General features: G+C 51.1%; 1 protein-coding gene across 6 annotated transcripts in view; it reads left to right on the top strand.

Moving 5' to 3' along the window:
* Lrrc2 (leucine rich repeat containing 2) overlaps nt 1-12,064 on the top strand; it is a 32,383-nt gene that overhangs the window by 12,099 nt on the left and 8,220 nt on the right. For 5 of the 6 annotated variants that reach the window (XM_023700744.1, XM_004640682.2, XM_023700740.1 and 2 more), the window contains exons 2-5: nt 1,487-1,630; nt 2,496-2,703; nt 5,437-5,593; nt 10,371-10,507. In XM_023700744.1, coding sequence (XP_023556512.1) covers nt 1,506-1,630; nt 2,496-2,703; nt 5,437-5,593; nt 10,371-10,507 — 627 coding nt within the window. In that variant the 5' untranslated portion in view covers nt 1,487-1,505. Of the gene's footprint in view, nt 1-318; nt 374-1,486; nt 1,631-2,495; nt 2,704-5,436; nt 5,594-10,370; nt 10,508-12,064 lie in introns of those variants that run through there. The other variant, XM_023700742.1, reaches the window with a different exon arrangement.

The following is a 12,064-nucleotide window of genomic DNA, read 5'->3' as shown; positions in this document are numbered from 1 at the left end:
CCAAGTTCTAGGCAAGTACTCTACCAGGGAGCCGTACCCCCACGCAGCGTTGCTCTGAGCCTTCCCCTGCTGAAGCTAAGTCAGCTAGGTCTCAGCTACTTTCTCCAGGCCGAGGCATAACCCCTCACCCAATGTTTAAGGGAGGAAAGGTTTATTTTGCCTCAGTTTCTAGAGACTTCAGTTTGTAGTTGGCTGGCTCAGAGGCAGGGCAGAGGGGCCTGATGGGAGAAGCAGCTTATGGCCTGGTCACCAGGAAGCACAGAGGGATGAAGGAGGGGGGAGGCAGACCAGGCCCCCAGTGACCCTCCTCCTCTGACCAGGCATCTCTCAGCACCACCTTTGGCTATAAAATCATCTGTGACCTAATCCATGGGTGAGTACCCTATCATGCTCCATGATCCAGTCACCTCCTAAAACCCCACCCGTGAGTACATGAGGCTTGAGGGTTCGCAGTGTGGGTACCATCCTGGTGTTGGTCTGGTGTGGGGGGAGCTGCCCGGGGGGCTCGGGGCTGCCTTTACCTGTGTTACTTGGTGGGGGTCAGTGCAGAAGAGGTGGGAGGCGGAGGAGGGGAGGACATCTCCACTCAGGAGAAGACTTTCCTGAGTGGAGCAAGGACCAGCACCAGCTTAGTTGGTGGGGAGAGGTGGGAGGGGCTGGATAAGCCGGCTGCAGAGGGTGAGGATGGAGCTGAGCAAGGACTGGAGGAGAACGGGGCCCCCACGTCCTGAAAGAGGGAAGGAAAGGGAGCTCCTGTGTTTAGAAGAAATTGGTATAAACTTAAAGGGGGCTTCTCTGGATTACTCAGTGAGTGCTGTCTGTGGTCATTTTGAGTCCCCCTGGGATGGACCCCAGGGCTGCATGCGTGTTAAGCATTGGCTCCACCACTGGCTGCACCCCTCTTTCCCTGAACCTCACTGAGGTTTCCTATGTCTAGAGAAGTTAGTTCTGTTCCACTGGAGAGCTGTGTGTGTATGTGCACATGTACGTGGGTGTGTGCTGTGATCAACTCATGGAATTCTCCCTAGCGTGTTAACCTTTGGGAAAGATGAAATACACACTATAAATTCAACAGAAGAAGGAACCATGAGCTTGGGCTTTGCGACCGCTGAGTTCAACAGAGGGGCCTGGAGGCCAGTACGCTGCTCCATGGAAGGGGGCCCCAGGGGAGTGCTGATGCCTGGACATAGGGTGTCACTGGACTGGACATGGAGGACATTAGCAAGCCGCTGTCCGGAATAAGACAAGACATGACCTAACATAGTGGATTCATGCATATTTCCAAGTTCCTGTTAAAGCTTTGGGTTAGGCATGGTTCCACATGCCTGTGATCGCAGCACGGTGGAGGCTGATGCAGGAGGATGGCCATGAGGTTGAAGCCAGCCTGGGAAAGAGTGAGACCTTGTCTCAAAAAGCCAATAGCAACAGCAACAACCTTGTGCTGTGTGTGCAGGAAGCTGATCCGCGGGTGTTTTTCTAAACACAGGTGATTTCATGCTTCCAAAATGGGGCACAAAGTCGTGGTGTTTGACATCTCTGTCGTCAGAGCCTTGTGGGAAACTCGAGTCAAGAAGCACAAAGCCCGGCAGAGGAAGGAGGCAGAGCGCCTGGAGAGGAGCGCACTGGAAAAGTAGGAGTCACTCGTGGGCCTTGGCTGGGAAGGACGCAGTGTGATGGTCAGGACAGGCATAGGTGGGGAAGCCAGGTGCGGACTGTGTCCTGTGATCTGGCACTCAGGCCCCAGGCCCTCTCCAGGCTTAGCTCCCTGGGATTGAGGCCTGGGGACCTGTGCCAGCCTGTGTCGTCAGGAGCAAAACTGGAAAGCATGCCAGTGTGGTGGTGCACATCTATAAGCCCAGCACTCAGGAAGCTGAGGCAGGAGGATTTCTGGGAGTGCAAGGCCAGCCTGGGCTATATAGAGAGGCCCTATCTCAAAAGAAAAAACAACCAAAACAAAAACTCCCAAATGAATGAATGTGAATATATAAAGTTCTGGCTCCCTTCAGCTTAACTGCAAAGACAAAACCCTGGCAATAACTAAGTAGTGGTTTCTTTAGAGCAGAAAGTCCCATTACAGGGGCCAGGGAGATGGCTCAGTAGGATAAGTGCTTGACTGGCAAACGCAAGGATCTGAGTTCCATCCCCGGTTCCAAAAAAAAAAAAAAAAAGTCCCCTTACAAAAGTGACATGTGCACCCAAGTGACATGTGCACCCAAACCTGAGAACCAGGCCTGCAGACCTCAGGCATGAGCGGGTCTTGGCAGACAGAATAATATGTCCTTTCACTGGAGACTGTAATGTATGGGTGATCTTGGCAGTAATGTTAGCCAGACAGTCCATCCAATTCACCTCGAATTCTTAAGTCAGAGGAACCAACGATCCGTGGGGAGAGCCATGCTTTGCTTTTGTCTGGGGGCAGGAGCAGGAGGAGGGTGGGTGGGTGGCTGGTGGCCAAAGGGTGATCCGCCGAGATAACCCTGACTCCCTGCCTCCAGGATAAAGGAGGAGTGGGACTTCGTGGCCGAGTGCCGGAGGAAGGGCATTCCTCAGGCCCAGTACTGCAAGAATGGCTTCGTGGACACCAGCACCAGGCTTCTGGACAAGATGGAGCGGGACTCCCTGGCCAGGGAGCGCTCACAGGCCAAGGGTGAGGCCCGACGCAGCAGCTCGTTTGTGTTTGAGCTCTGTGGGGAACACTGGAAGGTGAGCCCAGATGTCCCTCCCTTATGTTAAAACAGCTCCTTGCGGCTAACACCGTCAGCTAAAGCCACAGATGGTCCTGGGCTGCGGAGAGGCCCAGGGACCCCTGCTTATCCTGCTCCAGCTGCCCGGTCCTGTCATGTGGAGGCGGGACAGAGAAGCCCCTAGTTCTTTTTCTGGGGTTCACAGTGGTGTCCTGGCCGCCCTCCTCTGACCCGCAGCCTGGCCTGGGGAGGCATCACCTGGATGCGTGTGACCTGCTGTCTTGGTAGAAGCAGCACCCAGGCTCGGGGCTCAGTCCGCAGGATCAGGATGTGGCCAGCGGCACAGGAGCTGGTTCAGGCCCATCTCTGCTGCGGGTGGGGAATTCTCCACGGGCTTGGAGCAGACTGCGTGCGAACACTTTGTGAATACAGTTCTCTAGGGGCTGGGGAGATGGCTCAGTAGGATAAGCGCTGGACTGGCAAAGGCAAGGATCTGAGTTCAATCTCCGGTTTTCAAAACAAAACAAAAACTGGCAAAGGCAAGGATCTGAGTTCAATGTCCGGTTTTGAAAAAAAAAAAAAAAAAGTTCTCCAAAACCAAGAGCCCTTCTTTGCAAAGCCCCTCTGATATCCACCCATAGCTTTTTGGGGGGATGGTTTCTTCTTTCAGCTTTCTTTGCTTTGACGGTGTCCGTTGTTCTGATCTTCAGGGGAGGTTCTTTTCCTGAGGGTCTGGAGACCCCGGGCTGTGCTCACTTCGGCAGCACGTATACTAAAATTGGAGAGCCTGGGCTGACTGGGCGCTGGGCAGCTGAGTGCTGAGCATGTGTCCAGTGTGGGCTTGGTTTTTAGGATGTGGCTGTAGAGTTTCCCCCTCCCGGCTGCCTTCCGGTCAAGATTTTTCTTGAGCTATGAGAACCCGCAGAGGACCCACTCAGTTCCTGGGATGGAGAGAGACAATCTCAGTGCTATGGTTTGGATCTTAACTGTCTCCTAAAGGCCCCAACACTAATGGCTGGCTCACTAGTCTGTGGCCCTATTGGGCGGTGGCACCTTTAAGAGGCGGAGCCTCGTGGAGGAAATGAGGTCACGGGGGCGTGGCCCTGAGGGTCTACCACCAGGCCCCTCCCCTCTCTCCTTGCTTTGCGGCCACTAGGAAGGAGCCGCTCTGCCCCAGCAGGCAATCCCCATCTTCTCCGTTTGTCTGGTTCTTCCTGCCCCCACCTCAGCTGTGTCTGAGGGAGCTCAAAGACTCCTGAGTTCAGAAAGGTCTTTGCTTGTCTTAGCGTCTGGCTGTCACAATCCTGGAATTAAATTAATTAGTTAATTTTTGGTACCAGGAATCGAACTCAGGACCTTGCACTTGCCAGGCAGGCACTTGTGCCACTGAGCTATATTCCCGGCAATATTGGCATTTTAAACAAGGGACCCAGTTTTCATTTTGCACTTAGCCTTGTGAAGGACACAGTCGGTCCTTAGTGAAGCGATTCATGTAAGCATTTTGTGTTTGGCTTTTTTCTTTCAAATGGGCCTTAATAATGCCCCCTTTGCCTGTCCCACGGCACTGTCCTGTAGGTGATCCTGGAGCGCGGGGACCTGCATAGCTTAAAGGCCTCGTCTTCACAGCCAGTGATGACCAGGAAGTGTGTCACAGTACCCAGCACAGAACCGAAGGGTTGCTGTGGAGTTGCCCCTCCCCCTAGGGCATGCCCTCCTCTTACCGAGGAGGTGCCACGTGTGGTCTCATGAGGCCAGGCGCCCTGCATCTCACCCTGCAGTGGGCTGGGAATCGTTTGGTGAAGCAGATTTCTTCAGCTGCACGAACAGCTCCCTGGAAGCCTTGTAGTGCTTCTCGACACTGCCACAATGTCGTCCAGGGACACTTGAGCTGGGAAGGCTTCGGGTACCACTGCGTTCCTCTCATCACTTCAGAAACCGTCAGCAGTGGCTGAGGGTTCTTTTGGTCGGCTTGTATAGAAACCACAGCCGTGCCAAGCGTAGCTCCTGTAGTGTGGGGAGTGTGCCGGCAGCTCTTGGCGCCTGAACCGTCTTCGTGGCTCAGAGCTAGCAGCTCCCCGCAGGCCAGGAGCTCATAAGGATCGAAGACAGCGGTTCCGTCGTTCTCCATCCTGGCCGCCTTTGGAGCCAGCTCTTAGGGCATCAGCACTCACATAGAGCTCACTCGCAGCACCCACAGAGGCTCTGTTAGGACTCTGTTGTGCTTACTAGTATTGCGGGGCCACCCCACCAAGAGCAGACTTCTGCAGTGGGCTCTCACGAGTGCAGGCAGACTTTCCACATCACTAGGGGCAGAAGGGCCCCCTCAGACCCTGCCGAGTGGGGCCGCAGCAGGATGGAATCCAGGGGATGACCCGCCACCGAAGCCTGCTGAGCCACGGCGTATATCTCCCTGGGTGGCTGGGACAGCCCAAGTACCCATGGCTGGAAAAACAAAACAAAACAAAAAAGACTTTGTGGGGGTGTCAGACCTTTCTCTCGCCTCTCAGCGCCAGGGCCTGAGGACACGGCACACCCACGAAGCTGCAGAGCCCGGCCTGGAACGCAGGGCTCCCCTAACATAACATGCATTGGAAACAGGGCTGGGTGTGAGATCAGTGACAAGTGCGGGTGTGTTTTTTGGCTGGCTGTGAAGTCTGGTGCAGTCTTATTTGCTGTCCTGCACTGTTTTTTTGAAATAAATGTGTGGTTCCCCCAGGAGCTGCTCTGACAGTTGTCCTCTGTCCTGTCGCAGGAGCTCCCTGATTCACTGAAGGAGCAGACACACCTGAAAGAATGGCACATAAGCAGCACACTGATTCAAGTCATTCCTACATACATTGAGCTGTTTCAAGCAATGAGAATTCTGGATCTGCCGAAAAACCAAATCTCGCATCTTCCAGCTGAAATTGGTATGTTACTGAGCAGGAACCTACAGGCTTCTTGTCTGGGATAAACAGGGAGCTGTTGGGCAGATGACCCCCAAATCCCATGTTTCCTCCTCCAATTACTGGGGGACATTGCTGGGCAAGGCTGTTTCCGTGTTCCTTAGCTGCTTGCTTGTAGTGTCCCCTTTGGGCTTCTGTACCCTGCTCTCACCTATATAACTCAGCCCATCCAAGCCTTTGCTAGTTGTACAAAAACTAGAAGTCTTGTAAGTGAGCAATGTTTTGTTCAGGAACCTTCCATTCATTTTCTTCTAATCTATTATTGTGAGCATAGAGTGAATCTATTGAGTGTGTATAACAGTACATTATGTTAGTTTGCCTTACAATGTCTTTTGTTTGGTGTGTGCTTGGTCCTGGAGATTGAAATTCTTTTTTTTTTTTTTTTTTTGTGGAACCGGGGATTGAACTCAGGCCCTTGCGCTTGCCAGGGAAGCGTTTATTCCACTGAGCCATCTCCCCGGCCCCTGAGATTGAAATTCAGACATCATTTTAGGCTTTTTTCTTTTCCTTCTTCTCCTCCTTTCTTCTTTTCTTTCTTCTCTTCCATCTTCTTTTCTTCTTCCTCCTTTTTTCTTTGAGATAGGGTCCCACTATGTAGTTTAGGCTGGCCTTGAGCTCACAAAGCAGCCCAGATTGGCCTTTTGTGGTGATCCTCCTGCCTCAGCCTCCCGAGTGCTGGGATTACAGGTGTGCATTGTATTGTTTTGGTTAATCAGAAGCTTGATTTTCAATCATTTCATCATTGAGTTGTGTCATCGTAAGATGAAGACTGCAGCAACCATGGTTGTCTTTTTTTTTTTTTGTGGTATGAGGACCAAAGGTCTAGGGGTGGCACAGGCTCCCTCATTCCCTCAGTGCCTGCCCCGGGCCCTGGAGAGTGGTGGAGGAGGTAGCAGGAGCCGGGGCAGCATGGGTGGAGGGCGGCTTTTTGGGGCCTGGTGCTTGTTCAGCCTTGCTGGGCGTGAGGCCTGTGGTGCCCTGCTTACACTCTGACCCAGAGCCGTGTCAGAGCTGTTCTGCAGCTGCCAGCCCTGCGGGCTCAGGGGACATCTCCTTGCTGCCTGCTCTGAAAGCAGGGGGTTCTCTAGCTCGGCTGTCCTTCAGCTGCAGTGCCCCTGTGGGCAGCATACCCCAGGCCACTTGTGTCCCCTGGGGTGGACTTGATCAGTATGCTGTCCTTGTTGAGAGCCTCTTGCGGGCTGGTGAGTGGGGAGAGATCAGTGTGGCCCAGAGCTGGGTAACCGCTCTGTGTCCTTCCTGGTGTTGGGAAGGGTGAAGAGGACCCTAGAATTCCCTGGAAAGTGCCATGGTAGGGGGTCACAGATTGGAGAGAGCAGGTTCTGTGACATCAGCTGACTCAGCCACCACCTTTAGCTGTCAAGTTAGGGACTTCTTGTGGCTTTGCCAGAAGCCAGAGTTGGCTGTTTTGGGGAAGGTTCTTGGTGAGTAACTGGTTTCTGAAGACAGAGTCCCCTGAAAAGTCCTTTCTAGGTAGAACATTTCACACCTGAGAAGCCACGGCGGTTGAACTGGATTCAGGCATCCATGTCATCTTGCCAGCTGGGCTTGGGAATCCAGTGTCCAGCAGTGAGGTGGGTGGGGAGCTGAGCCCGAGGCCACCACAGAAGGCTGGGTCTGGCCCATGGGGTCCCAGTTATGTCAAATTTTGTACTCTATTTATTCTTGTTAGTCTTGTAATGGCTATGCCTGGAGGTATTACCAGCCAGTGGCATGACTGTTCTTCTCTTGAAAAGCATGAGTTGGGGAGAGAGGATGCTCTTGGACCTGGAGGAGGGCAGTACACCCCAGTGTGAGATCTGGGGTATGTGTGATCTCGTCTACAAAGGGGACCAGAGTATGCCTTATTTACCTATTTATGGCAAGGCCCGGGTGCCTCTCTGGGCCTGGTGTCCCCCTCCCTCCCCCAGCAGGCTGTTTGCCTTTAGGGCTCAGGAAACTGGGGCCATGGCACATCTTGGAGGTCACAGTTTGTCCTGCCCTGTCGGCACCACGGGCCAGATGAGAAAACATCCTGTTTACTTCCTTGCGCTGGATGGATGTGGCTGAACAAGACCTGGGCGTGAGGCCAAGTGCACGGCATCTCCAGGCACGCTGAATCCCAGCCTTGCTGCCCGGATGTATGGCTTTTACAGCGGAGGAGGCTGGAGTGGGAGAGTTAATGATGGTGTCTGTGTGACACAGTCAGCCGGTGACATGGCCAGCCTGTCCACCGTAAGGCTGATTATTTTTCATCAATTTCTCTTATCTTTCCTGGCTCCAGTGGGCATGCGGTCTGACCCCTAGGGTCTGGCTTGTTCACCCTGGGTGTCCAGCAAGGAGCCTGAGCCAGGCGAGTTGCAGAGGTGGGTGGAACCAAGCACAGGCATGGATGAGCAGGCAGCCCCTGCTGAGAGGAGAAGGGGAAGCTGAGTGCATAGTTCTCCTACCTCAAAGCTCAGCAAACCAAGTCTTCTCTCCTGTCCCCTTCACAGGCACCTGTCTCTAGGCCTGTCCCCGCCCTACCAGCCTCTCCTTCTATTCCATAACAAACCCCTGATGTTCTGTCCCCCAGCCTGGGAGGTAGCTTGGTGTAGAGAAATACTGTGTGGCACACGTCCCTTCCACCCCAGCCTCGGGAGGTCCTGCTTCATTGCCAGGGTGGAACAAATAGTCTGCTTGGCCTGAGCTGGCCAAGCAGGGCTGCTGGATGGGCACCCCGGAGCCGCGTTCAAGAGTCAGGATCTATTGGTCCATTTCTACACAAAGCTTCCTGGAATTTTGATAAGGATTATGTTGCATCTAAAGGTCAATTGGAGTAGTGCTGTCTTGTTTTGCTCACCCATGTTTGCAGCACCTAATGATTTCATTCATTGTAGAGCAAGATGGATTTCTCAAAATTGTTTTTTCCAGTATCAGGAGTCAACCTCATGACCTCTCACTTTTCAGGCAGGCGCTGTGCCACTGAGCTAGAGCACCGGTGGTTTCTCAATTCCTATTTCATCTTTTCCCTCGCTCTTCTATCCTCCTCCCGCCATCTCTTGGGGTTTTTTCTCTTTTGCAAAAAATCTGTCTCCCATTCCCTACTATCCATCTTTTATTGTTTTTTAAAAATTTATTTATATATTGGGTTTCCCACATAAAAGAAACCACGCTATAGTCAAGCTTGTGTGTCTGGCTTATTTCACTCACACTTAGGGCCTCAGTGCGGGTCCATTTTCCTACAAATGACTCAGCGCTATCCTTCAGAGCGAGGAGTACTCCACTGTGTATAAACACATCTTCTTTATCCCCTCATCTGCTGCTTCCAAGATTGAGCTATTATGAGTTGTGCTGCTATAAACATGGATATTTATAGGTCACTGTAATTTGATGTCTTTAACTCCTCTGGGATGATGCCTACAAGGGGACTAGCTGGGTTGAATGGGAGTCCTACTTTTAGGGTTCTTTTGAAGGCTCTTCGTGCTGATTTGCATAGTGGCTGTACTAGTTCATGTCCCACACCAACAGTGTAGAAGGGACCTTTTCCCCTGCAGCCTCATCAGCATTTGTTGCTATTTAACTTCTTAGTGACAGCTACTCTCTCTGGGGTAAGATGGAATCTCAGTGCTGTATTCATTTGCTTTTCTCTAATGGCTCGAGGTGGCAAGTATTTTTTCATGTATTTGTTGGCCATTTGTACGTGTTCATTTGAGAACTGTCTATCCATCCGGGCTGCCCATGTTCTGGTTGGGTCTTTTCGGATCGCACCAACTCTGCCAGCTCTACTTGCCTTATTTACACAGAAGACAGATTCTTCTGCACACAGACTTGGAGGAGCAGCAGCTGTGCCAGTCACTGTGTCCTTCTCGGCCCTGTGTGCATGGAGTGCTTTATCACTTCCTCTTCTCTTCTGCTGTGCCAAGGCGGCATCATGGCCTGGGGGCGTGTGGGGCGTCAGATGGCTGGTCGGGGGCTCCTGGTTTCCACGTCACTTGTGCCATCTTCTAACACGAGAACCAGGAAGGCTGATCGGAAGTGGCCCTGCCCCAGTACACTATCTTTGAGCTCCTTACTTTCTCCTTTATGCGATGGCAAGAAGTTTGTGTATTGGGTGTTCATACTGCAAAAGTAAACAGTAATTTTTGGTTTCTAATTTAAAATAAACAAGAATGGCTCAGTGTTCAAGTCCTTAGAATACCTACAGTGTGAGAGAGTATTCTTTCTATCTGCTCTTGTGTTGGTTTCTAGTTTGGAAATGGGTATGTGTGTCTTCAACGAAGAATCAGAATTGGGATACGCTGTTTCCCAGTCAGCCCGGCTACTTCCTGTTATTCTGAGTACACTCACTTCCTGGTTGTGGCAGTGACTTCTACTATATTCTTTTTTTAAATTTATTTATTTATTTATGTGTGTGTGTGTGTATGTGTGTGTGTGTGTGTGTGTGTGTGTGTGGCTAGCTCAGCCCACCAGGGGGCGGGACTGGCTGGCATGTGGTGCGGGGGGATTGAACCACGGTCCCTGTGCTTTTGCTAAGCTTGCTCTAAGTAGGTGCTTTAGACCACTGAGCCATCTCACCAGCCCTCTACTATATTCTTGAAGACACGGGATATGTTACAGTTAAGTTAATGCAGATTGGTGCGCTCTGTGTGAACAACCCGCTTGTCTCACCACGCATACATCCCACTGACCTCTTAGATTTGTTTTTGTTCCTAAAAGACCTTGAAGGACCTGCTCAATGGAGATGACCTTTTTCTGATGCCAGGTCGTCTAAAGAACCTGAGAGAGCTCAATGTGAGTTTCAACAGGCTGACGAACATTCCGGCAGCACTCGGCGACTGCGCGAGTCTAGAGAGATTGGACTTCTCTGGGAACCTCGAGTTGACGGAGCTCCCCTTCGAAGTAAGAAATCAACATTGCTGCCCTGTAATCTAGTTATCTTTATGACACAGGATGATCAGTAATATGTGATTGACATTTTAATATGACATCGGTAATATGACATTTTAAATGGTGAAATCCATCACAATTTTCTTTTTTTTTTTGTGGGACTGAGCATTGGACTCAGATCCTTGCACTTGCCAGGCAAGCGCTTATTCTACTGTGCCATCTCCCCGGCCCCATAAATGGCCATTGAGTTTCTATATTTATTTATTTATTTTATTTTGCATTACCGGGGATTGAACTCAGGACCTTATGCTCGCCAGGCAAGTGCTTATTCTACTGAGCTGTCTCCCCGGCCCATAAATGGCCCCATCACAACTTTCCTGACGTTTCAGTTACCTTATACCTGCTGTCATAAGGTCTTTAAAATCGTTCAGGATTTCTCCTAGACTGTGAACCTCAGAGTCCTGCCGAGTCCAGCTCTCAGCACTCTCATACGTCCTGTCACTCTCGTAGTCACTCATCTCCAGTCTCTCTCTCCTCTGAGAATGAATAAAACTGGGGTGCGTTCCTGGTCGAGACCTTTGCTCCGGTTAGCCATTGCACCCGGGGCGCCCCACAACTGCAGATGTACCTTAGTCTCTCGGTTCTCTCCGTGGGTTGTACTGAAAGGGGTGGGTTGCAGTTAACTCGCTGCAGTTCCAGTGCTGTTCATGGGATCACAAATGTAAACTTCCTGCACCCCAGCGGGGACCCCGAAGGGCTCCCTAAGGGACTTGGCATCAGGATGTTTCTGCCCCGTGCCTCAGATTGTTCTGTGTCCGCTTCCTGTTAAGTCCTAGTCCTGTTGAGTGCCAAGCAGCTGGGAATTTGTTTTGTTCTCTGCATGTCTGACCTTTTCAGTCAATTCCACATAGAGCCCTGCTTCTCTCACACCGCAGGCATAGAGCAAGGACCACAGGTGTGTCCTGTCGCTGTGGATAATGGTCTTGCTGGGACTTTTTGTTGAAAAGATTGTCCCTTCTCTTTTGGATGATCTGGGCAACTTTGTTCATAAATCCTTTGACACTAAACAAAAAGGTTTCTTTCTGGAATCTCACTTCCATTCTAGCATGCTGTTTCTCCGTCGAGTGTCACTTCTACACTGCCCGACGATGTGGCTTGTCATTAGTCCTGAATGTGCGCACTCTACACTAAACTCCCCAGCTGTGTCTTTCTTTTTCAGAATTGTTTTGAGTCTTCTCGATCCTTTCATTTCCATATAAATCTTTGGATGAGCACCCGGCAGTGACATGTGCCTGTCTGTAATCCCTCCTCATGGGAGCTGAGGCAGGAAGGCTGGAGGTTCAAAGCCAGCCTTGGCAGCTTGGCGAGACTCTGCCTGAAAATACACTTCAGAAAAGGATCCACCTGGAAGTTTAAAAAGAGCCTTCTGAGATTTTTATTGAGTATTGGATTTAATTTACAGATCAGTTTGGGGAAGAATTTCATATCTGAAAACAAAAAATTTCTCATTTATGTAAACCTTTCATTTTTCTTACCAGTGCTTTATAGTTTTTAATATATAATCTCTTT

Source organism: Octodon degus, unplaced genomic scaffold (genome assembly GCF_000260255.1).
Source record: "Octodon degus isolate 3935 unplaced genomic scaffold, OctDeg1.0 scaffold00126, whole genome shotgun sequence".
Classification (NCBI taxonomy): Eukaryota; Metazoa; Chordata; class Mammalia; order Rodentia; family Octodontidae; genus Octodon; species Octodon degus.
The sequence above is the reverse complement of the archived record's forward strand: the minus strand, read 5'-3'. Positions and strand labels throughout refer to the sequence as shown.